Source organism: Sciurus carolinensis, chromosome 13, assembly GCF_902686445.1.
Source record: "Sciurus carolinensis chromosome 13, mSciCar1.2, whole genome shotgun sequence".
Taxonomy (NCBI): Eukaryota; Metazoa; Chordata; class Mammalia; order Rodentia; family Sciuridae; genus Sciurus; species Sciurus carolinensis.
Genome location: NC_062225.1, coordinates 74,172,062 through 74,195,041, shown reverse-complemented (window position 1 = coordinate 74,195,041; position 22,980 = coordinate 74,172,062). Strand labels below are relative to the sequence as shown.

General features: G+C 35.7%; 1 protein-coding gene across 1 annotated transcript in view; it reads left to right on the top strand.

Annotated features, from left to right (window-relative positions):
- The window catches only part of Rab10 (RAB10, member RAS oncogene family), an 85,845-nt gene that overhangs the window by 38,844 nt on the left and 24,021 nt on the right, over nucleotides 1-22,980 (top strand). Inside the window, exon 2 of the mRNA XM_047521945.1 lies at nucleotides 19,631-19,691. Within this exon, the coding sequence (XP_047377901.1) occupies nucleotides 19,631-19,691 (61 nt within the window). The remainder of the gene's footprint in view (nucleotides 1-19,630; nucleotides 19,692-22,980) is intronic.

The window sequence follows — 22,980 nt, the reverse complement described above, 5'->3', positions numbered from 1 at the left end:
AAAATTTAATTGAAGTAACTTTGTCAAGGAGTCAAGATAATAGTTATTTAAGGCCAGGTTACTTTTTCGTGTGGGGGATACTGGGGATTGAATTTAGGGGCACTCAACCACTGAGCCACATTCCCCAGCCCTTTTTGTTATTTGATTTAGAGGCCGGGTCTCACTGAGTTGCTTGCCTCCTTGTTTTGCTAAGGCTGGTGATCCTCCTCTCTCAGCCTCCTGAGCAGCTGGATTATAGGCATGTGTCCCAGCAAGGCAGGGTTGCTCTTGATGCTGTGCTTCCATCTTCTGAAGTGCACTTGGTTCTTGAAGCTGTCCCCAAAGTTTTTCGTTTTTTTTTTTTTTTTTTTTGGGGGGGGGGAGGTTACTGGTTATGGAATCCATGGCTTTTTTGTATACATGTTCCAACCCTCCAGCATACCCCAGCCGTCCAAGGTTTTGCATAGTGAAAACAACAGCAAAGCTCAGCACAATTGAGGTTTTGCCACAGAATCTGCTTCATCAGTTCTTTTACACTAAATTATTTCTCCTTTTAAGCTGGATGCTATGCACACACAAAAGCCAGATACTCAGGAGTCTGGAGCAGGAGAATTGCAAGTTTTGAAGTCACTTCAAACCTCAGCAACTTAATGAGAAAATAAAAAACGAAGGACTGGGATATAGCTCAGTGTAAAATTATCTTATGGTTCTGAGGAAATGGAGAAAATTCATTAGGAAATCAAGGAATTAACTATGCATGCCAAATTTAAAACTATCACTGGAAACATAAGACACTGGAGAAATAGTAAGACTTTTGTGAAATAAAGCTGCATTTGTTTCTATTATGCTAATTTTGAATTCAGAGTAATTCAGACATAGTGTGATGTGTTTTATTTTTTCACAGCTTTTGGGTTTTCAAAATTCTTGTGAAATAGTTGTTAAATTGGTTATTTTTTCCATTTGTATCAAATGGGGTAGATGGCAAATGCCAAATATTTAAAGTAATACTCATTTATTACAAATACAGGTATAAATTTAAATTTTCAAATGAGAAAATTTCTTATTCTGGCATGGGGAGAAAGGTATCACATCTTTTGTGTATAAAGTGTGTTTATTTTCTGTTCTTGTAATGTTACTTCTCTTGCTTTTCCGTTATTTTCTATTAACTGATATTGTGAAATTAACCAGATTTCCCAAATAATTTCCCAGCTGTCTTCTATAATTGTATTACTTCTGAAAATCTTAGCAACTTTATGAATTAGAGAAATCTCTTTAAAATTACATTCATATATGTGTTCATTCCCCTGTCAACATCACACAGTCTTGGTTACTATAGCTTTATAATTGAGCAGTCTTGATTACTCTCAAAACTGTTTAACTCTTTTAACTTCTTTGCTTTTTTATATCTATAACAATTCTTATAGGAATTTTAGTAGTTATAATAAACCTGTATAAATTTGGGGAACTTTAGCATCTTTGTTTTATTGAATCTTCTAATCCATTAACATGGTAGGCCTAACAGCTTGATATATTTCATCAGTGTTGTATAATATAAACATGTAAGTCCTGTATGTGTTTTGATAGAGTCACACCTAATTACCATACTTCATTTTTAGAATTTATGGTATTGCCTTTTTAATTTCAGCATCCATGTGTTCATTGCTAGCATATAAAAAAAACAATTGGACTGGGATTGTGGCTCAGTGGTAGAGCGCTTGCCTAGCATGTGTGAGCCACTGGGTTCGATTCTCAGCACCACATATAAATTAAATAAAGGTCTATCAACATCTAAAAATATTTTTTAAAATGCAATTGATTTAAAAAATTAGTGCATAAAAAGTAATTTCCTCATCCCCATCTGGGAATCAAATGCTAGGCAAGTGCTGTACCACTGAACTACATCCTCCGTTCAAAACTTTTCTTGATTCTAATTTACATCTCTGCATTTAGCATTTCTCAGGTGTTAAGGTGGGGATTGGGAGAAGGCTACTATATTGGGAATTGAACCCAGGACCTCTGATGTACATCCCTAGTTCTTTTATTTCTGAGATAGGGTCTCACTCTTAATTTCTCAGGCTGAACTCAAACTTGTGATCCTTTTGCCTCAGCCTCCAGAATAGCAGGGATTATTGGTACCTGGCTAAGTCTTTATATTAATGTGTAATCTTGGGGCTGGGGCTCTAGCTCAGTGGCAGAGTGCTTGCCTTGCATGTGTGAGACACTGGGTTTGATCTTCAGCACCACATAAAAATAAACAAATGAAATAATGTGTAATCTCAGCTTCTTGTGTTTACTGGGATGAAAATTTTCATTAGAATGACTTTTCTATTTGTAATATAATTTTAATGCAATACCATATGTAACATTTAGAAAAATACTTTAAAATAGTTTGATTTTTAAAAGTTTATAGAAGTATTATAAGAACAATATACAATAGTATATTGTTTCTGTACACTAAAAATGAACTGTTTAATTATAAAAAATTTATTTACAGTAGTATCAAAAGAATTCATACTTAAGAATATATTTAATAGAAATATGACTTGCATCATAAAAATTAAAAGATATTGTTGAAAGTAATTTAAAACATCTAAATAAATACCCAGTGTTCATGGATTGAAGACAATATTGTTCAGATGGCAGTACTACCCAAATTGAAGTACAGTTTGATTCCTAACAAAATCTTAGCTCATTTGCAGAAATTGACAGTTGGCTCCTAAAATTCATGTAGAAATGCAGAGAACCAGAACAACCAAAAAAAAAAAAAAAAAAAAAAAAAAAAAAAACCATGAAAAACAAACAGTTGGAATACTCAAATTTCCCGATTTCAAAACATGGAACAAAGTTACAGTAATCAAGGCAGTGTGATACTAGCATAAAGATAGATACATAGATCACTGAAATAGAACTGAGAATTGAGAATCCAAAAATAAATCCTTACATTTGTGTTCACTTTTTGGTCATTAAATATCAACCCTAAAATGCTAGGTAACCCATTTACCCTTTCAACTTCATTTAAATTGACCGGTATTAGTTGATTAGTACATAGAGCACTAGGGCAATTTCTGTGGTGATATGTATTCACAAGCAAGTGGCTTGTCAGAACTGGTTTATGCTCTAAGGACTAGTAACCTAGGAAAGGGTGCAAGTTTTTAACAGCAGTTTGAGAAATACAAGGAAAAAAACAAACAAACAAACATTTAGTGTGTGTGTGTGTGTGTGTGTATATACATACACATCTTTAATTTTTTGGCATTAAGGATTAAACCGAGGGGTGCTCTACTACAAAACTATATCCATAAGCCTATTTTCTATTTTTGGGCCAGGGTGCCAACCCAAGTTGCCCAGGCTGACCTCAGACTTACAATCCTCCTACCTCAGTCTCCCAAACTCCAGGGATTACAGGCATGCACTCTTGTACCCAGGGCTATACAATTTTTTTCTTTCTCTTCCCTTTCCTCCTCCTCCCAGGGTTATGCTTTTTCCTTTTGTTCCTTCCCTATTCCCCAGGGTTATTCTATTTTCTTTATCATAATCATCATAGTAATAGGATGTCTTCTTTGATCAAAAAGGAAAAAAAAAATTCCTTGGCTCAAATACTTTCATTTCAGCTTTAACAGGTATCAGTAAATGAAAAAATTTATCCTAAAACCTTGAAAGAATGATAATAGAATGCACTAGTACTATACTATAGCCTCTAGAACATTAGTGGACAGGGGAGCTATAGCAGAGGCTATGAACTCCCTGAAATTCTTTTCCAAATTTTATTTGTATACACTGGGGTAGAACAAAGTGGGCAAAGGATCCATAGTCTTTATTACATTCTCAGATGGAAAAAAAAAAAAAAAAGAGTAAGGACTGCTTAACTTTAAAAGATAACATAGCTTTTAAAATTTTATTATCATTTTTTGCAGTGCAGGGTAATAGAACCAAGGCACTCTCATGCTAGGCACACGCTCTACAACTGAGCCACACCTCCAGACTGACAACAAAGCTTTGGAGGACTTCTGACTGTTACAAAGTAACTAAAACTATACTAGCCCTCTGGCCACAAAGAGATAGGAAACTTAAGGAAACACATGAGATAATTGTCTTTTAATATTTGGTAATAGTCTGGAAAGAGAAGGAAAAGAGGCCCTGTATCTCCCTGGGTTTTTTTCTGAAACCCAGTGCAGGATCCAAGCAGAGAAGGGCAGTCTTACTGGACCAAGGGATAGAAATCAGCATAGAAGCAGGATAGGGAGACTGGAATTTCAGGGTCGGCTACCATAAAAGATGAAATTACACAGACTCAGAAATCTGCAGAAGGGTCCCTTTTGTCTTTGACTGATACTAAGCTAGGTGAGGCTTTATGGGGCAGGCAGATAACTGTCAAGCTGGTACAAGTATTGGAATTCATAATGGGTTGGGAGACCATCAACCCTGTTGAGTAGAGAGACTTCCTTAAATACTGAATCATTTGGAAGAGACCCTAGGAAGGATGATCTTTAGCAGTGGGTCTGCAGTAATTAGAGAAAAGACTATTAACCTTACCCTCTAAAGTATGTTTGTATTGATGGGAGGTGAAAAACAAATCTCAAAAATGAAGGCAGCTATAAATAATATGTCAAAGTACACTCTGCTATCAAGTATACCTAAAAACAACAAATGAAATAACTATTTTCTGTAAAAAAATGAAGGTAGAAGCCAGGTTCGTGCACACCTGTAATCCCAGCTATGCAGGAGGCTGAGGCAGAAGAATGGAAATTTTGAGGCCAGCCTGGGCAATTTAGAGAGACCTTGTCTCAAAGAATAAAAATGACTGGGGGTATAGCTCAGTGGTAGAGTGCCTCTGGATCCAGTACCCATTACCGCCAAAATAAGAAAGAAAAGAAAAAAATTAAGTAGGGCAGGGGAATGTAGCACAGAAGTAGAACACTAGCCTACTTTGTGGGAGGCCCTGGGTTTGATTCCCCAATACTACAGAAATGAAGAAAAAGATTAAGCCAGATCTCAGTTTCTCTACCTGGACAAAAGCCAACATTTAAAATGTCCATATAGGGACTGGGGATATAGCTCAGTTGGTAGCGTGCTTGCCTCATAAGCACAAGGCCCTGTGTTCAATCCCAGCACCGCCAAAAAAAAAAAAAAAAAAAAAAAAAGTATTGTATCCATCTACAACTAAAAACAAACAGATTAGTGTCAGTGGGTTGCAGCAGCTCAACCTATAATACCAATGTTTTGGGAGACTGAGGCAGGAGGATCGCAAGTTCAAAGCCAGCCTCAGCAAAAGTGAGGCACTAAACAACTCAGTGAGACCCTGTCTGTAAATAAAATGCCAGAAAGGACTGGGGATGTGGCCCAGTGGTTGAGTGCCCCTGAGTTCAATCCCCAGTATTAAAAAAAAAAAAAAAAAGTTTAGTGATAGAGGGTAATAGAAACTATCCAGACTGAAAAACGGGGAAGGAAAAATGATGAAAACAATTGAACCTCAGTGGTACATGAGACAATATCATATGATCTAACATATTTAGTTGGAGTCCAAGAAAAGAAAGAGGTATTTACAGAAGAAAGATAATGGCTGATAAGTTTACAACTATGAAGAAAACTCTAAGCCCATAGACCCAATGAACCTAGGTGGGATAGAAAAGAAAACCACACTGAAATACATCCTAATCATATTACTGAAAGCCAGAGACACAAAGGAATGGTGTTATATTCAGAGGAACAATTATAAGAACAACTGTTGACAGTCAAAAAAAGTGTAAGCCAGCAAAATATTGTAAATTTGTGTTCATTTGTAATACAATAACCACATGGAAAGTACATATAGTGTACATAATCACATGGAGGGAGAAGAAAATTACTTTGTTAATCAGAGTTCTCTAGAGGAATAGAACCAATAGAATGTACATATAATTATAAAAGGGATTTATTACATTGACTTAGATGATCAGAGAGCTGGGGAAACCTGTAGCCACTCAGTCTAAGAAAGCTTGATGCCTCAGAACAAGAGTGACTTATGTTACAGTCCCATTCTGAGACTGAAGATCTGGAAAGTCCCTGGAGTAAGTCCGTTTTCTGGCATCTGAACTCATCACCAAAAACATAACCATCTTCTTCAACCTTGATGGTGCTGCCTGCATTCAGGGCAAGTCTTCCCTCTCAGTTGCTGATCCACATGGAAACACCTTCACAGACACACCCAGATGTGTGTTTATCAGTTACCTTTTTGGAATCTCTATATCAAGTTGAAAACCAAGATTAACCATCACAAGAGCCAGTCTTGGTGGTGCACACCTGTAATCCCAGGTATTCACAAGGGGGATCACAGGTTCAAGGTCTGCCTGGGTCCCATAGTGAGACCCTATTTCAAGAAAGTAAAATAAAAAATATAAAAAACCCCAAACCATCACAATAGTAATCAAAGTACTTTAGAAAACAGATGTTGTAAGGCCAAAGATAAAAAGAACAGTAAACAAGTACTTTATTCTAGTTAGTAAATCTGGTTTCTCATAGGTGTATGAATTAGCAATTCTGAAACTACACACACACACGTATGTATTTTATGTGTATCAATATGTGTACATAAATGCTAGAATAAAATGTATATATGTAAGTTTTAGATAACGAGAGCCACGTGGCTATTGTTAAAGTTTCTAAAAGAGTAGGAATGCAGGAGTGAACTCTGTTGTTGGTTTGAAATTGGAAGGATCATTATGAATTCATGGTTATAAATAGTGTATACAGAACAGGTAGTTATGGAAATGTAAATGTCATGTGCATTGGTTAGTATACATAAATACATTTTCTAGCTCTGTCCACAGGGAAGGAAGGCGTAGAAGCAGTGACACTACGGTAACAGTGTGCGCATTTATGCCCAGATCTTGGACTCTAAATACAACTCTTTAATAAAAGGATCCAGGGCTCCCTGAAGAACTTGTTGTTTCCAGAACTGGGGTAGGAGAAATAAAAGGTTATTCTGAAATAGGTTGTGATGCTAGAAAAGGGTAGACATGTTGGAAGGACACAGGGACCAACCTGATAGAGCTTCTGTTGGCCAAGGTGCAATGAAATAATTTATGGTACTATTGGTATTATATCCAGGATAATAAATTCACGAGTCCATACTGGTGAAAATAAATAACTGAATGAATAAAAAAGTAAATGGAGTAGAAGGAACAGTCTCTATTTTTCTGAGTCAGGGTCTTGCTGTGTCGTCCTTGCTTGCCATGAATTTGCATTCCTCTTGCCTCAGCCTCTTGATTAGCTGGATTAGTTGAGGCTGGCTTTGAATTTATGATCCTCCTTACTCAGCCTCCTGAGCCACTGGGATTACAGTTGTGTGCCACCATTCTCAGTTTGCACTTTGCTTTAGAAAGGATAAATCTCAAAAGAAGAATTTCAGTTATTAAGTGTAAAATGAATGAGAACTATAGTACACTAATAATTTTTTCAGGCAATATTCAGTGCGCTGAGAAAGGCAAAGCATCACATTTGTGAGTAGGGACCCCACCACCACCTCCACACTGTAGCAAAAACTTAATCTGATTATGAGAAGACATCAGAACCCAAACTAAGGAAAATAAAATGCTGGACTAGTATTTTTCATTATGTATCAAAGTCATGAAAGACAATGAAAGAATAAGGGATTGTCTTAGATTGGAGGAGACTCAGGAGATTTGATAACTAAAAGCCTATGGGAACCTAAATTGGATCCTGGGAAAAAAAACAAAAGCTGGTGAATTAATTTGATTTTTAGTTTAATTAATTTTACTATACCAATGTTTTCTTCCTGTTTATGATTAAAGTACTACAGTTACATAAATTAACATTGGAAGTTGAACAGAAGGCATACCTGAACTGTTCTTAACAACTTTTCTGTAAAATTACTGCATAAAAGAAACTATATTCACAAAAAATAAAAGAAACAATACAAGTCAGAAGATAATGAACAACATTTTTAAAATTCTGAAAGGCAAAAATAAATATAGGATTCAGTCCTAACAAATGTTTCCCCCCCCCCCCAAAAAAAAAGGTAAAATAAGTACATTTTCCAAACAAATGCTGAGGTAAGTTTGTTTTTGTTTTTTAATCTGTGTTCATAATAAATGTTACAGGAAGTTTTTCAACCTGTAGAAAATTCTTTCATATGGAAACAGACCTACACAAAGGAACAAAGAGGACAGGAAATGGTGACTGTATGGGGAACTATATACTTTTTTGTCAATTTTTATTTTGTTTAAAAAAATGATTGTTTAAAGCAAAAAAAAAAAAAAAAAAATTAGTGTTTTATAGGACTTATGGCATTTAGCAGTAAAATGTAGGTGTATGACCTGTAGGAGAAAAATAGACAATGACAGGAGGAAGAAAACAACTCTTGTGATGTTCATTATACAACCATTGGTATGATACCACTTGATGGTACACTGCTAGTTAAAAGATGTATATTATAAACTTTAGAGCAGCCAATAATCAAAATTAGGTATATCTAAAGCTGATAAAAAATTTTAAAAACCAGGGTGGTTGGTTATATTAATGTTATATCATGTGAGGGTGTAGTTCATTTGTAGAGCATTGTAACAAGGCCCTGGGTTAATTCCCCAGCACCATAAAACAAAAACAAAACCTGAAAAATATTAGACAAAGTGGGTTTCAGAACAAGGCATATGTTTCCAGAAGTGAAGAGGGTCTTTTCAAAAGGAATCATCAATTTGTCATATTTACATGTCTAATAACAATTTCAAAATAACTTGAAGCAGAAACTGACAGAACTGGAAGGAGAAATAGATAATCCACAATTGTGTAGTTGGTTATTTCAACTTTCCTCTTTGAGTAATAATAATATGTAAATTGAGTCAATTAAAAACCTTTCTGAAAGGAACTGTAAGGTCCAGGTGGCTTCACTGATGAATTCTAAAAAAATGTTTAAGGAAGAAATAATACAGTCTTAAACCCTTTCAATAAATACAGAAGGGTACTCTTTGCAAGTCTTTTTATGCGACCGGTCTTGTATTGGATACTACACTCAGACAAAAAATGTGACATCCCTAGTGAACATAGAGATGTTCACAATGTACATGAGAATACTTGACTACATAATTTCAAGTCATATCCAGGAACTTATAAAAACAATAATATATCATGACTAGATGCAAGTTTAATTCCACATTTAATATCAATGTAATTGACTTTTTAATGGAATAAAGAAGAAAAATTAGTTGATCTTCTTGCTAGGTACAGTAAAAAACTTATAACAAATACAACTTATGATGATAACTGGGGAAACTAGAAACCAAAGAATACTTTCCAGCCTGCTAACTGTAGTGTAGTTAACATGATTGTTCATTAGTAAAATTTTCAGATTAATGCTTTCTAAGACCAAACAGAAAATAACATGAGGGATTGTAGCTAGTAAATAAACCAAGAAAGAAATGTCATAAAAGTTTGAAAGGAAGATGTAAAAAAGTGTCTTTATTTACTATGTGGTTGGTTATATATATAGAAAATCCTAAGAAATTCTATCTCCCTGCTAAAAGGGCAGTTAGAATAAGTGAATATAGCAAGGTTGTAGGACACAAGATCAATATACAAAAATCAATTGCATTTTTAAATTTAGCAACTGTAAAATGAAACTTAAAAATCCTTTAGAACTACATCCAAAAAATGAAAACGAGATAGGTAAATTTAATAAACTCATGCAAGATCTAGATTCTTAAAATTATAAAATATTGCTAAGAGAATGAAACATGACCCAAATAAAGCTATATACCATGTTCATGGAATAGAAGGCTCACATCGCTCTGTTTAAAATCCTCATGTTTGTGTTCTTTTCTCTCTCTCTCTCTCTCTCTCTCTCTCATGCTGGAGATCAAACTTAGGCCTTCTCGCATGGTAGGCAACACTCTACAAATGAGCTATAGCCCTGGCCCCCTTGTGAATGAATGTCTTGATGTTTGCCTCAGCCTCTTATACTTGATGTTTTCTCTGCCTGGAATACTCTCCCCAGATACCCATGTCATTTAAATTCCTTACCTCCTATTTTCCTTACATAAAAATAAGCTTTCCCTCCAGTTCCTGTTCATAGCATTTATCACTACTGACATCAAGATTTTATTTTCCAGGGAGGAGCCCTCTCCTGAATGTAAGTTCCCTTAACAGAAGAATTTTGTCTGCTTTTTGATGTATATAGTAAGTGTGGTATATTATGCTGAAATATATTATGTAGCTTACAGCTACTTGTTATATAAGAGAATGATTATCAGAATAATGAAGAAGCCACACTGAGTCATATGTGCTTCCCTCTAACACATTATATTAAGTACACTACAGTGTGTTCCAGAGGAATATAGAAGTATGAGAAGCTAATCTGACTCTTCATTCTTGCCCTTGACACAGTCAAGGAAAGTTTGTGAAGTTCTAAAATATATTATCTTTGTACATTTTACTCTTCCTTTCATAATTCTGCAGTTTCAGACCTTCCTTACATCCCTTTTCATGAACGTTCCTTCACTTTTTTTAAGCATAAAATTTGACACTTCCTCTCATTGTTTCTTTATTAAGAAATGAACATTACTTTTTAATAGTGCTAGTGTTTTTTTTAGTGTCCTGAACAAAATTGCTTGAGTGGTATACCTCAACCCTAATTTTTCTCATAAGCTTTGTTATTATTAATGTGAATTTTACAGAACAAAAGAGTTATTTAGACCTGGAGTTGTGACTCAGTGGTGGAGCACTTACCTAGCATGTGTGAGGCACTGAGTTCGATTCTCAGCACGGCATGTAAATAAATTAAGGTATTGTGTCCATCTACAACTAAAAAAAAATTTTTTTTAAAGAGTTGTTTTTAAAAAACATTATATTGTAGTAGAAATGCTTGTATTATCCCTCTTTTACAGATCTTAGCTGTAGTTGGCAAATTTTGAATTTAGCTTTGCTTCTATTGTTAGGGATTTGTCAATATCCAAGAACAACTTCCACCTCAGGCATTTCAAAAATGAAAATCAGTGGAGTTATGGCATGTAGCAAAAGGAAGGATAATTAATTGGACTTTATCAAAATTAAAAAAAAAAGACTTGTACTTCATAGGACACATATCAAGAGAGTGAAAAGACAGCCTATAGAATGGAAGAACATATTTGCAACATATAGCTAATAAGGGATACCAAGTGTCCTGAATATACAAAGAACTCTAATGACTCCACAAGACAACCTAATTAAGAAATGGATGAAGGACTTGAATGAACTTTCACCAGAGATCATATACAAATGGTCTATAAACACATGAAGAGTGCTAAACATCATGAAACAGTAAGGAAATTAAATAAAAAGCCAGTTAAGATACAACTTCATACTCACTAGTATGGCTATTTAAAACAAACAAAAAAACACCCCCAGGTATGGTGGTGCATGTTTGTAATCCTAGTTACATGGGGGTGGTGAGGCAGGAGGATCACAAGTTTAAATCCTGCCTTGGCAACTTAGTGACCCTGTCTAAAAATAAAGTGTTGGGATGTCACTCCATGGCAGAGTGCCCCTAGGTTCAATCCCAGTATTGCCATGGGGTATGGGCGGGGTGGCTAAAAAGGGGAAACAGCCCAATAGTCCACCAGTAGATGAGTGGATAATCAAATCATTTTATGTGCATACAGTGTATTATTACTCAATCATATTATTACTCAGTACTACACATGCCACATAAATGTAGATGGGTCTTGAAAATACGCTAAGTGAAAGAAACCAGACATGAAAGTTCATATATTGTACTCTTTCAGTAAAATGTCTGCAAAAGGGTAAACTCATAAAAACAATGTATATTGGTGGTTTCGGGGGGTGGGAGTAGGGGTAGGGAGAATGGAAAGCAGCTGCTTAATGGGTATGGAGTTTCCTTTTGAGTTGATGAAAAGGTTTTAGAACTAAATAGAGGTAGTCGGAATTGAACGTTTTGAATTGTTCATTTTGAAATGGTCAATTTATGTGAATTTTACCTTAAAAAGTGAAGTTATGAAACAGTATAGGTTAAGAGCATATATGGTAGGAATCAAACATCAAATTGAATCCTGGTTCATCTACTCATTTATCCTGTGACCTTAGGTCGACTATCTCTAATGTTGTGTTTATGAAATAGGCATATTAGTACTGTTTCAGAATTTTTACGACTGAAATGCATGATAGGTTTAGCATACTTACTATTATTTAGCAAATAGGACTGTTGGTACTATCCTGCTGCTTTTGATTTTTATTTTAATCTTCTGGGGGGTGTATTGTGGATTGAACTGAGGGCCTCACTTGATAAGAATATAGGTCGTTTGGCCTACATTAATTCCTGTGTTATTTATGTGTCATCGGAAGCCAAGATGTGTGAAATACCTGTTTATAGGGTAGAGGTTGCAATTAACTCCTGTTGCCACTGGATGGTGCTTGTGCAACATCATTAAGTCATTTATGTTGTCTAATACTGTTTATTGAGTAGCTGAAAATTGATGAATGATTTGACTGCAGTAATTGAATTAATCTTGAGCTTTGAGTCTCAGCAGTCTGTCAAAAGTGGGAATTCATTTTGTGTTTTTACACAAACAAAACTGTAAAAAAATCACGTTGGATCAAATTCTGTGATTGCAGTAATTTGGCAAATGATACCGTTACTAAAGAAACTAATTACACTTACAGGTTTTCCTGACTTCTCTGGGCAGATGAGTTTTTTGTTTTACTCTGATCCCTAATTTTATTTTATTTTATTTTATTTTATTTTATTTATTTATTTATTTATTTATTTATTTATTTATTTATTTATTTATTTTTGGCACCAGGAATTGAATCCAGAGGTGCTTAACCACTGAGCCACATCCCTAGCTCTTTCTATTTTTTTATTTTGAGACAGGGCTCACTGAGTTGCTTAGGGCCTTGTTAAGTTGCTGAGGCTGGCTTTGAACTTGTAATCCTTCTGCCTCAGCCTCCTGAGCCACTGGAATTACAGGCGTGCACCACCATATTTGGATGATCCCTAAATTTTATCATCAGCTTTTCTACTCTCTGTCTTTAACTAAAAAATTTCCATATGTAGATGGTTGTGTGCATGTGGGATATGTGGGGGTAAGGCAAGTACATGCTGATGTAACAAAGCTGTTTACTTATTTAAAAAGTCAGAGCTGTAAAAGTTGTGTTTGTGGCTACAGGAGGAAAACGGGAGGAATGATTGTGGAGAGGAAACCTGGGGACATCCAAGAAATTTAAGTAGTTTTATTCATAGACTACGATGACCAAATTTAAGTGTATAAGTAGTGGAGAAAATATACTTATAAACATACTTCCTTCTCTGTTAACTAATTTTGATTTCTATTAGTTTAACAGGTAACAGAAGTCAGGTGTTCTGAAATGTCACTTTAATGTGCCTTGGTATAGACTTTATTTTATTCATTACACTACGTAGTTGGTAGATTATTTATTTATTATTTATTGTGGTGCTGGGGATTGAACCCAGGGCCTTGTGCATGCGAGGCTAGCACTCTACCAACTGAGCTATATCCCCAGCCCCTTGATGGGTCTTTTAATGAAAAAAACAGATTCCTTTGTATTTGTTAAGTTTTCATGCATAACTTCTTTCATTATTTTCTGAATGTTATTTTCTGTTTCTTTCTCAGTGTTTGTGTTCGATGTCAGACCTCCTGGTTTGATTTTCTAATTTTATCTTTCACAAATATTCTATTCCTTGTCACTTCATCATATTTTCTGAGAGATCTGAATTTTTTCTTGTAACCTTTCTGTTGACTATAATATTTTTGCCATTTAAAAAATCTTTAGGCGTTTTCTGGTTCAGCCTTTTTTATTTTTGTGTCCCCCCCCCATTAAAAAAAATCATTTATTCTGAAAAAATAAATGATACGCTTTTTAAATTTTTTAAACTTTTTTTTTATTTTGGAGGTGGGTAACGGGGATTGAACTCAGGGGCATTTGGCCACTGAGTCATATCCCCATTCCTATTTTTATTTTATTTAAAGACAGGGTCTCACAGAGTTGCTTAGAACCTTGCTTTTGCTGAGGCTGACTTTGAACTAGCCATCCTCCTGCCTCAGCCTCCTGAACTGCTGGGATTACAGGTGTGCACCACATGCCCATGGAGAAATGATATACTTTTTAACTGCCCCTGTTTCTTGTTTTGTTTTTGTTTTTCCATGTTTTGGTATCTCATTGGAGTCTCTGGCCCAAGGCTCTAAAAAACTAATTGGAAGCAAAGTCGATAAGGGCGCTTGTCAAATGGTGAGTTTCATTTACTGGTGAAATTCTGTTTTTCTCTCTTCAGAAATACTTTCACTTTCTCCATAAAACAGATATATAACATACACTACATGTTATATATTGGGCATAGCTCTGGGGCTGAGAATTTGAATGACTTAAATATGTTTTAAAAAATTAATCTTTGGAACTTATATTTTGCCAAGGGAGACTAGATTCAGAAATAAAGAAATGTGGACTGGGGTTATGACTCGGTGGTAGTGCACTTGGCCTAGCATGTGTGTGGCACTGGGTTCGGTCCTCAACACCACATAAAAATAAATAAATAAAATAAAGGTATTGTGTCCATCTATACCAAATAAATAAATAAATAAAGTTTGAAAAAGAAATGAGGAAATGTTAAAATGTAAAGAACCAGGAACAGGAATCAGTGGACAATAGGCAGGAAACATGGAAAAATGTTGCAATTTAGGACCCAGTAACTAGGGGGAAAGAGCCATAATAGAAAAGAATATTCCATGCCTGGAACAGTATGTGCAAAAGTCCTGAGGTGACAAACTGCCTGACATATGGAACAACAAGAAAGAAGCCAATAGAGTTAACTGAATCAAAATAATAATGTTGAGGACAGTGCAGAAAGGGGAGATGAGCAGAATGCATCAGTACTGCCTGGGCCATTTTAAAGTATTTTTGCTTTTAGTCTTTGTGAGTGATGGGATTTGGAAATATAGTGTCTTGAGTTTGGAGTTTAGGGGAGAGATCTGGGCTATAAGAGAGGGCATGTGGAATTAAAATCAATGAAAGTAGGAAAAATCCCTACCAGGGAGAATAAGGAAGTGAAGATAGAACAGAGAAGTTCATTCCCAATTTTTAGGGGTCAGAGAGATGAAGGGAAATTGGCAATTAAGTTTGAAAAATGGCATGAAAAGTAGGAAAACCAGAAGAGTGTTCACAATGGAATGAGGAACAGGCCTGGGGTGGTGGCTCTGTGGTAGAGCACTTGCTTGGACCTGTGGGGCACTGTGTTTGATCCTCAGCACCACGTAAAAATAAATGATATAATAAGGATATTGTGTCCATCTACAGTTTTAAAAAAAAAGGAATGAAGAACAGCTTCAGCTTACTCTTAATTATGTTGACTCAGATGAGGTCTTAGAAATGACTGCAGCCCTGACTGCTGAGAAGACTGAATTGTAGTTCAAGGCCAGCCTCTGCAACTTGGTAAGACCCCATCTCAAAATAAAAGATGAAAAAGGGTTGGGGCTATAACTCAGTGGTATAGCACCCTTTTCAATCACTGGTATCTCAGAACAAATAAAACAACAACAACAACAACAAATGGCTATTGGTATCTCAGGGTCTGGCTTAGTGATAAAGTGCATGCTTACTTGTGCATTTGGCCCTGGATTCAATCTCCAACACTCCCCCTTCGTGCCCCAGTTTAAAAAAAAAAAAAAAAAAAAAAAGATAAAAAGAAGTGACTCTTGGATTTAGGAACTTGAAGATTGTTGACAGCAACAAAACCTGATTATAATTTTTCAAGAGATGGGAGGAGAAAAACCTAGAGGCAACATGTATAGTAAATTTTCAAGGATTTTTACTATAAAGGGAGAGAGGGGAGAAGACTGATGGTCTCCAGAAGAAGTTTAAGAGTTTATTAGGAATGTAATTGACAAAAGATTTGGTTCCGATGCGGCTCAGTAAAACCAATGACTTGAAACACAATGACAAGAGAAAAAAAGAAAAAAAAAAAAAAAAAGCTTTTGTTCTGTGGCCAAAGAATTGAGAAGCAGGAACTCTGCTCACAAATTAGCTTCTTTACAAGGTTCAGGAGTTTGAGAGGGAGGATAGAAATGAGGGAGAGAAACTAATAAAAGGAAGGAAAATGCATGTCTTTTCTGGGAATAGGTAGTTTGTTATTGCTGTTTTTGGTACTAGGGTTTGAACCCAAGGGTGCTTTACCCCTGATCTACATCTCCAGCCCTTTTTATTTTTTGAGATAGGGTCTCCTTAGGCTGCCCAGGCTCACTTGAACCAAAAAGAGGTAGCCAGTTATTTTATTGAGCGTTGGTTTTTAATTCATTTGTTGGTGAGAGATTATTTATTAAAATGAAAAACAGTAGGAGCCATGTAAATTGGGGGAAAGTATGGGTAGAAAAATCATTTCTCCTTTTTACCTGGTACACATTTTCCCACCACAGAATCTCTTCAAGTCATTTTCCTTTCCCCTTCTTTCTTAGATTCCCAAAATATTTGAACCAAAAAAAAAAAAAAAAACCTTCCCTTTAAAAAAGTGGTGAATTCTTTAAATGTTTAAAGGTTTAATTAATGGGTCATACTATCACCCATCTGCTCTGCTTAGAAAAATGATATTAGCACTACAGACCAAACCAGTATTCATTGGAATCATGTAACAGGTTCTAGTTACCTTTAGTTTTGTCTGTTATTCTCCACTTCCCTATCCCGACGCCCACCACTGTGCTGGGGGATCAAACCCAGGGCTTTGTGTGTGCTAGGCAAGCTCATTACCACTGAGCTATACTTTCAACCCCTTAGCTGACAATTCAAGAGATGAAAGGAGAAAAACCTAGAGGCAACATATATAGTAAATTTTCAAGGAGTTTTATTTTAAAGGAAGAGACGGAGAGGAGATTAAGATTGTAGCACATGTTTTCTCTGAAGCTTGGTATTCTTTACATCTGTTTATATACTTTAGGAAGTTTTTTTGCATTAAATTATCACTATCAGTTGAGGCTTAGATAGAAAAACTCTTTGTATTTGTTCCATAGGAATTAAACTGAGGCTTGAAAGATAAATGGAGGTTTACCAGGAAAAGAAAATTGGGGTCAGGAGAGGTTTTATTAAGTAGCATGTGTTAAGTCAGAGATATGAAAAAAGATGTGCAGAGGTGTATCATGTACACTAGAAACTTTTATCCTGAAAGGACTGAGAAAACAAATCTGTTTTTCACTTAAGAAAAATCATTATGACTAATTGCAATAAAAGGATAAATTTTTAGGTCAAACTTAAAACTTACCACCTTTTATTTTTCTCACCCTTTTACTGGTAAAAATGTTAGTGCAGACTTTTGATCCTTGATTTATGGTAACTGTTCTTTTTCTCATTAAAAAACAAAACAAAACAGTAATTTTAATCCTGTCAGAATTATTTTATATTCTGAAAATTTGTGGGTTCAGTTTGGCTTTGTGTCTGTTAACCCTTATTAAAATATGTGGATAATTTTCATGTTACTTAATGTTTCTAAATTATTTCATTATTTAGAATTATTATCTAGTATCCAGTAGGTCTTTATTGGTGGGAATTCTGAAAGGTCCCATGAAAGGATTTGTACCTTCAGTTACTACATTTGCTGTTAGTAACCTTGACCACTTCTTATGTAAATATGGATTCCCAAAGCTGAATGACACACAAGGCCAGTCAGAAGCTTCCTTAGGATCACTTTGTGCCAATGAGCAGATTCTGTTTCCTAGGTGATCCTTATTAAAACTATAGTCCTTTCTAGGTTTCAGGCAAAGGGCTTAGTTCCAACATTCTGTTTCCCAAAGACCTGGAACCTCCTCTTCGGTCCCCAGCATGGCTGTTACAAATGCAAACTCTTTGGTTGTATTTCCCCCATCCCTGTCATTTCCAAAGTACAATGAAAACCTGTTTATCTGCTCTGGTTTTCAGTTCCTTTTTGTTTTGGGTCCAAAGGAATTTCTCTTGTTTTATGAAAATGTGTTTGATATAGGCAGGATTTGCAGATATTTTGTAGTGGAAACTTGTTAACTCTACTGTTGTCAGGATTGGATGGCTTGATCTTTATAAATTTACTTACTTGGTATTTTCTAAACAGAAATATTGGCACCTTCTTCCCACTTTTCTTTTTGCTAGCTGTTTATTATTCAGTTTATCACCTGAAGGACACATGGGCTATTTTGTTATCATTGACCGTAAGATGATGTAGTCAATAGAGCAGTTTCAGAGTTCTCATATAGAAAGGATATGCCATAATATTAATAGTATTTTTGTGACAGGGCTGCCACATGTCTTTAATCTTATGATGTTTAATTTGTAACTCAAACTTTTACCTTCTCTAGTAACTTTTTCACTGCAAAATAAAGTCTGGATGGGTATACTTTTAGAAATTTGGGTAGTTCTAATCTTTGGTATATACTTTAGAATTAACGGACTTAATCTATTCCTTTGGTATTCTTCTGAAGCAGTGCTTGTTATAGTTTTATTTCTTGATGTAAACCTTTTATGTTAAGATCTTCATTGGCTTTATTTTCAGTTCTTGAATCAGGAAACACTTCAGTGCATAAAACAGAATAAGTGTTCTCTCTTTGTGTAAACTTTTAATGCTGTAAATTTCTCTCTGAACCCCACTTTGAGCTGTATCCCCCCCCAAGCCCCTCACCTCCCGTACTGGGAGTTGGACCCAGAGGTACTATGCCACTGAGCTACACTCCCAACCCAATCTGTCTATCTTTAAATTTCGATACAGGGTCTCCCTAAATTGCTGAGGCTGGCTTTGAACTTGGTATCTTCCTATCTCATGCTCCAGAGTAGTTGAGATTACAGGTGTGTGCTGCTGTGCCTGACTGTATCCCACAAATTTTAATGTTACGTTTCCATTATAGCTTAAGAATATTTTTTTCTAATTTTCATTTTAATTTCTTTTTGACCCATGAATTTCCAGATACTTGGAAATTTTTCCAGATGCGTTTTTGTTAGTGATTTCCAGTTTAATTTGTTGTGGTCAGAAAACATACTTTGTATGATTCCAGTAGTTTTAAATGTAGTGAAACTTCTTTTATGACCCTTATATTTTTAAAGAGTGTGGAATTGGAGATGTAGCTTAATGATAGAGCATTTGCCTATCAGTATAAAGCCCTGGGTTCATTCCCCAACATCTTAAAAAAAAATGTATTTTCTGGTGTTGGATATAGGTTTATATGTGAATTAAGTAAAATTGGTTGGTAAGAGTATAAATCAGTTCTTCTGTATTGTTACTAAATTTCTGCCCACATTTTAAAAATCACTTATTAAGAAAGGGGATGTTAAAATCTCCAACTATAATATTAGATATTTTAAATTTTACTTATTCCTAATTTGTAAAAACTCAAATTTCAGTAGTTATTTATACTGTTATCCTGGATTTTATATTACTCAGGCTTAAAATAGTGGACCCCATTTGCTTAAGATGTGCTTTAATCTATATATCTAGAATCACACAAACAAGTTTTGAAAGTATAAAGCTTTTTTTTTTTTTGAGTGGTTCTGGTGATCAAACCCAGGATCTTGCACATGTTAAACATCTCTGCCTCTGAGCTTACATCTCTAGTCCGAGTATAAAGCATTTTTATTTCAGTGAATTTTACTGTAGCAAGCACAAAGCCACAATTACAACTTTTCCTTTTTTCCTCCTGTGTTATAGGAATAGACTTTAAGATCAAAACTGTTGAATTACAAGGAAAGAAGATCAAGCTACAGATATGGTAAGTGATGCTAATTTACTCACTTTATTAGCAGAATACCAGGTTCCTTAAGGTTTGGTAGTGAAATTCTTCTTTGTTACTTGTCTAGATTCTTTTAGATTTCCCTTTCTAAAGCAGACAATCAGGTGATCTTTCAGTGAAGTAGAAAGATTATTGCCAAGGACTTTGTTGTCCATGGGATTACATGAAATAATCTACGTAGAGGCTTTAGCACTATGCTTTGCTCACAGGAATCCAATATGAAAAGTTAAAACTATAATTCTTTAGTTGCTTTGAGAATCTCGAGCTAAATTATTAATTTTTCTCAATGTGCTTTAAGCTTTTTATTAAAAAGAAGAGGTTGGGCCAGGTACAGTGCTAACACATGTAATCCAGTTGGCTCAGGAGGCTGAGGCAGGAGGATCTCAAGTTCAAAGCCAGCCTCAGCAACTTAGCAAAGCCCTAAGCAACTTAGTGAAACTCTGTCTCAAAGTTTAAAAAAGGAAATGGGGCTTGGGGATGTGACTCAGTGGACCCCTGGGTTCAGTCCCAGGTACTAAAAAAAGAGGGTATTGGGGACTTAGCTCAGTTGTATAGTTCTTGCCTTACACACGTGCTCTGGGTTTGATCCCCAGCATCACAAAAAGAAAAGAAAATTATAGGCATTATTTTTAATTAACTTTGTATAGTTTTGCCTACAAATGTTCAATACAGTTCTTCGAATTTGCATTCATTCTGAATCATGAATGTTTGGTGGGGGTACTGGGGATTAAACCCATTACTTCGTACATACTAGGCAAGCACTGAGCTATATATCCTTAACCTTTATTTTATTATTCATTTATTTATTACTGGAAATTTAACCCAGGGCACTTTACCACTGAGCTACATCCCCAGCTCTGCTCCCCTCTTTTTTTTGGGGTGGGGGTGGAGGAGACAGGGTTTCACTAAGTTACTTAGGTCCTTCCTAAATTGCTAAAATTGTCCTCGAACTTGTGATCCTCCTGTTTCATCCTCCTGAGCCACTGGGATTACAGGTGTGTTCCACTATCCCCGATTATTATTATTATTATTTTTTAATGGAGTTTGAACCCAGAGCTTTGCAGTGGTAGAGCTACATCCCCAGTGGTCTCCTCTCCCCTTTTTAAAAATTTTATTTTGAGACAGGGTCTCTAAATAGTTTAGACTGGCCTTAAACTTGCTGTCCTCCTGCTTTTCAGCCTCCTGAGCAATTTGGGATTGCAGGCAAGGGCCACTCCTGGACTCATGGACTAAATTTATAATAGCAGTATTTTTTGTGGAAATTATTTATATTAAGGTTTTAAACCATTAAATACCCACCGGGGCATGGGGCTTGGTATAAATGTACATATACTTGTGTATGTAACTGAAAAAAGTTCACAGCAATTTTTTTTTTCATATATATTGTGCTTTATAAAATAGGTAAAAAACCTTTGTCCTACTGAATTTGCCCTGATATTCCACCTCCAAACTTTCTCTTCTGTTCCTTGACCTTGTAGATTTATACATTTCTCTCCCTTTATCTTTTTAGTTTTTATGTAGCTTTTACAAGTAAATAGTAACAAAGAGCTAACCCTTCTTTCAAAAAAGAAGTATCTTCCTTTAAAGATGGTCTTTAGGAACAGTAAGCCCTCCAGTATGGCTTTGAGATTAATATATAAAAGATTTCTACTATACTATAAAACTCAAGCACAGTATAATTGTAATTGAATATTAATGTTGAAATTCCTTCAGTCTGTGCTAAAACTTATGTCTTTTTTTTCCTTCTTTGAATGATCTTCATGTCTTGCTTTCTTTCCAAACAAATCTTCCAACCAACTTATCTGTTGTATAAGGGTAGGGATATGTTTTCCCTAGCCAGGGCATATGTATCTAGGCCAAAAATAGCTTTTTGGCTGACAGAGAAGAGCTGTACCTTTTTAAATCTCAGATCTGCAGTTTCCACCACAATATACCTATATCATGACATTTTTCCATAAAGAGTGGTCTTGCCAAGAAAATGGCCGTAGTAGATAAATTGAAGTCTACCTGCTCTTTGTTTTTATTTTTGAAGGGTGACCTGTCAGGAATGTCTGTCACTATCAACATTAGTATTGTGTAGAAGTAGCAAATTTTTACATTTACAAAGTCACCCTAAATCATTAGTTTTGTTTTGTTGAATTAACTGCTTACCTAAGGTGCCAGATACTTGATATTCATCTTTGATTTATTCCCTTAGCCCCCATGTCCAGTTCATTATGAAGCCCTAATGATTCTTTCTCCAAAATGTCTAGAATCCATATATAGTTCTCCATCTCTAATGTTAGACCTCTCTAGTCCATGCCACCATTACCTCTTCTAGTAGGCTCTTACTATCTTAACAGGTTCTTCTTGCCCTTTACCTTCTTCCACACAATAACGAAAGTGACCTTTTCTCAAATATAAATCTGATCATGGTTCTGATTTCTTCCTCCCATTTTGACTTTACTTTGCATTTCAAATGAAAGCCCAAAGCCTGAATCTAAATTCCTTACCACCTACCTTTCTGACTTCATCTTTGTCTGCCAGTTACTTTCTCTTGTGTATAGTTTCCAGCCCCAATTGGTCTTCTCTTAATTCTATAAACATGAGAAGTTTTTTTTCAATTCCTATGGCTGTGGATCCTCCCAACCTTCACCCCCTGCCCATAGTTATACTGAGCATTGTAAAGTACCATTTCATTTCAGAGGTCTGGCTACTGGTCCCCTTTGACCTCATCTTTCACCATTTTGCTCTAGCCCCTGTGGCTTTTTGTGCTCCCCTGAGCATGCCGAGCATGTTTCCATTTTAGGGCCTTTGTACTTTGACTGTTCTTTCTGCTTTCAATGCTTTTTCTCATCATTCAAATACCTTCTGTCATCCAGATCTCAGTTCAGCATGACCCTCAGAGAGGCTTGTGATGACTAGCTGTAGAAACCCACTCCTTCCAGGTACCATCACATTTAGTTTAGTTTATCTTTGATATAGTAGTATTCAGCATATGAAGTTACTACATTTAAAATGTGTTTGTTACTGTTCTCCCACTAGAATGCAAGTTTTTTGAGGGTGGGGGGATCCCTTCTGTCTATTCTATGCTTATATTCCCACCACCTACAACAGAGCTAGGCAAATACAGGTATTTAGTAAATAATTGTTGACTGAATGACTTTGGTTGGTGTCTGTTCATATTTCACTTCTCACCTTCTGTAGAGAGGTTCTCACTGACCATCCTCTCTAGATTATTTTCTCCATCCTCTTTACCCCATTCTCCGTCACTCCTCCTTATTTACTC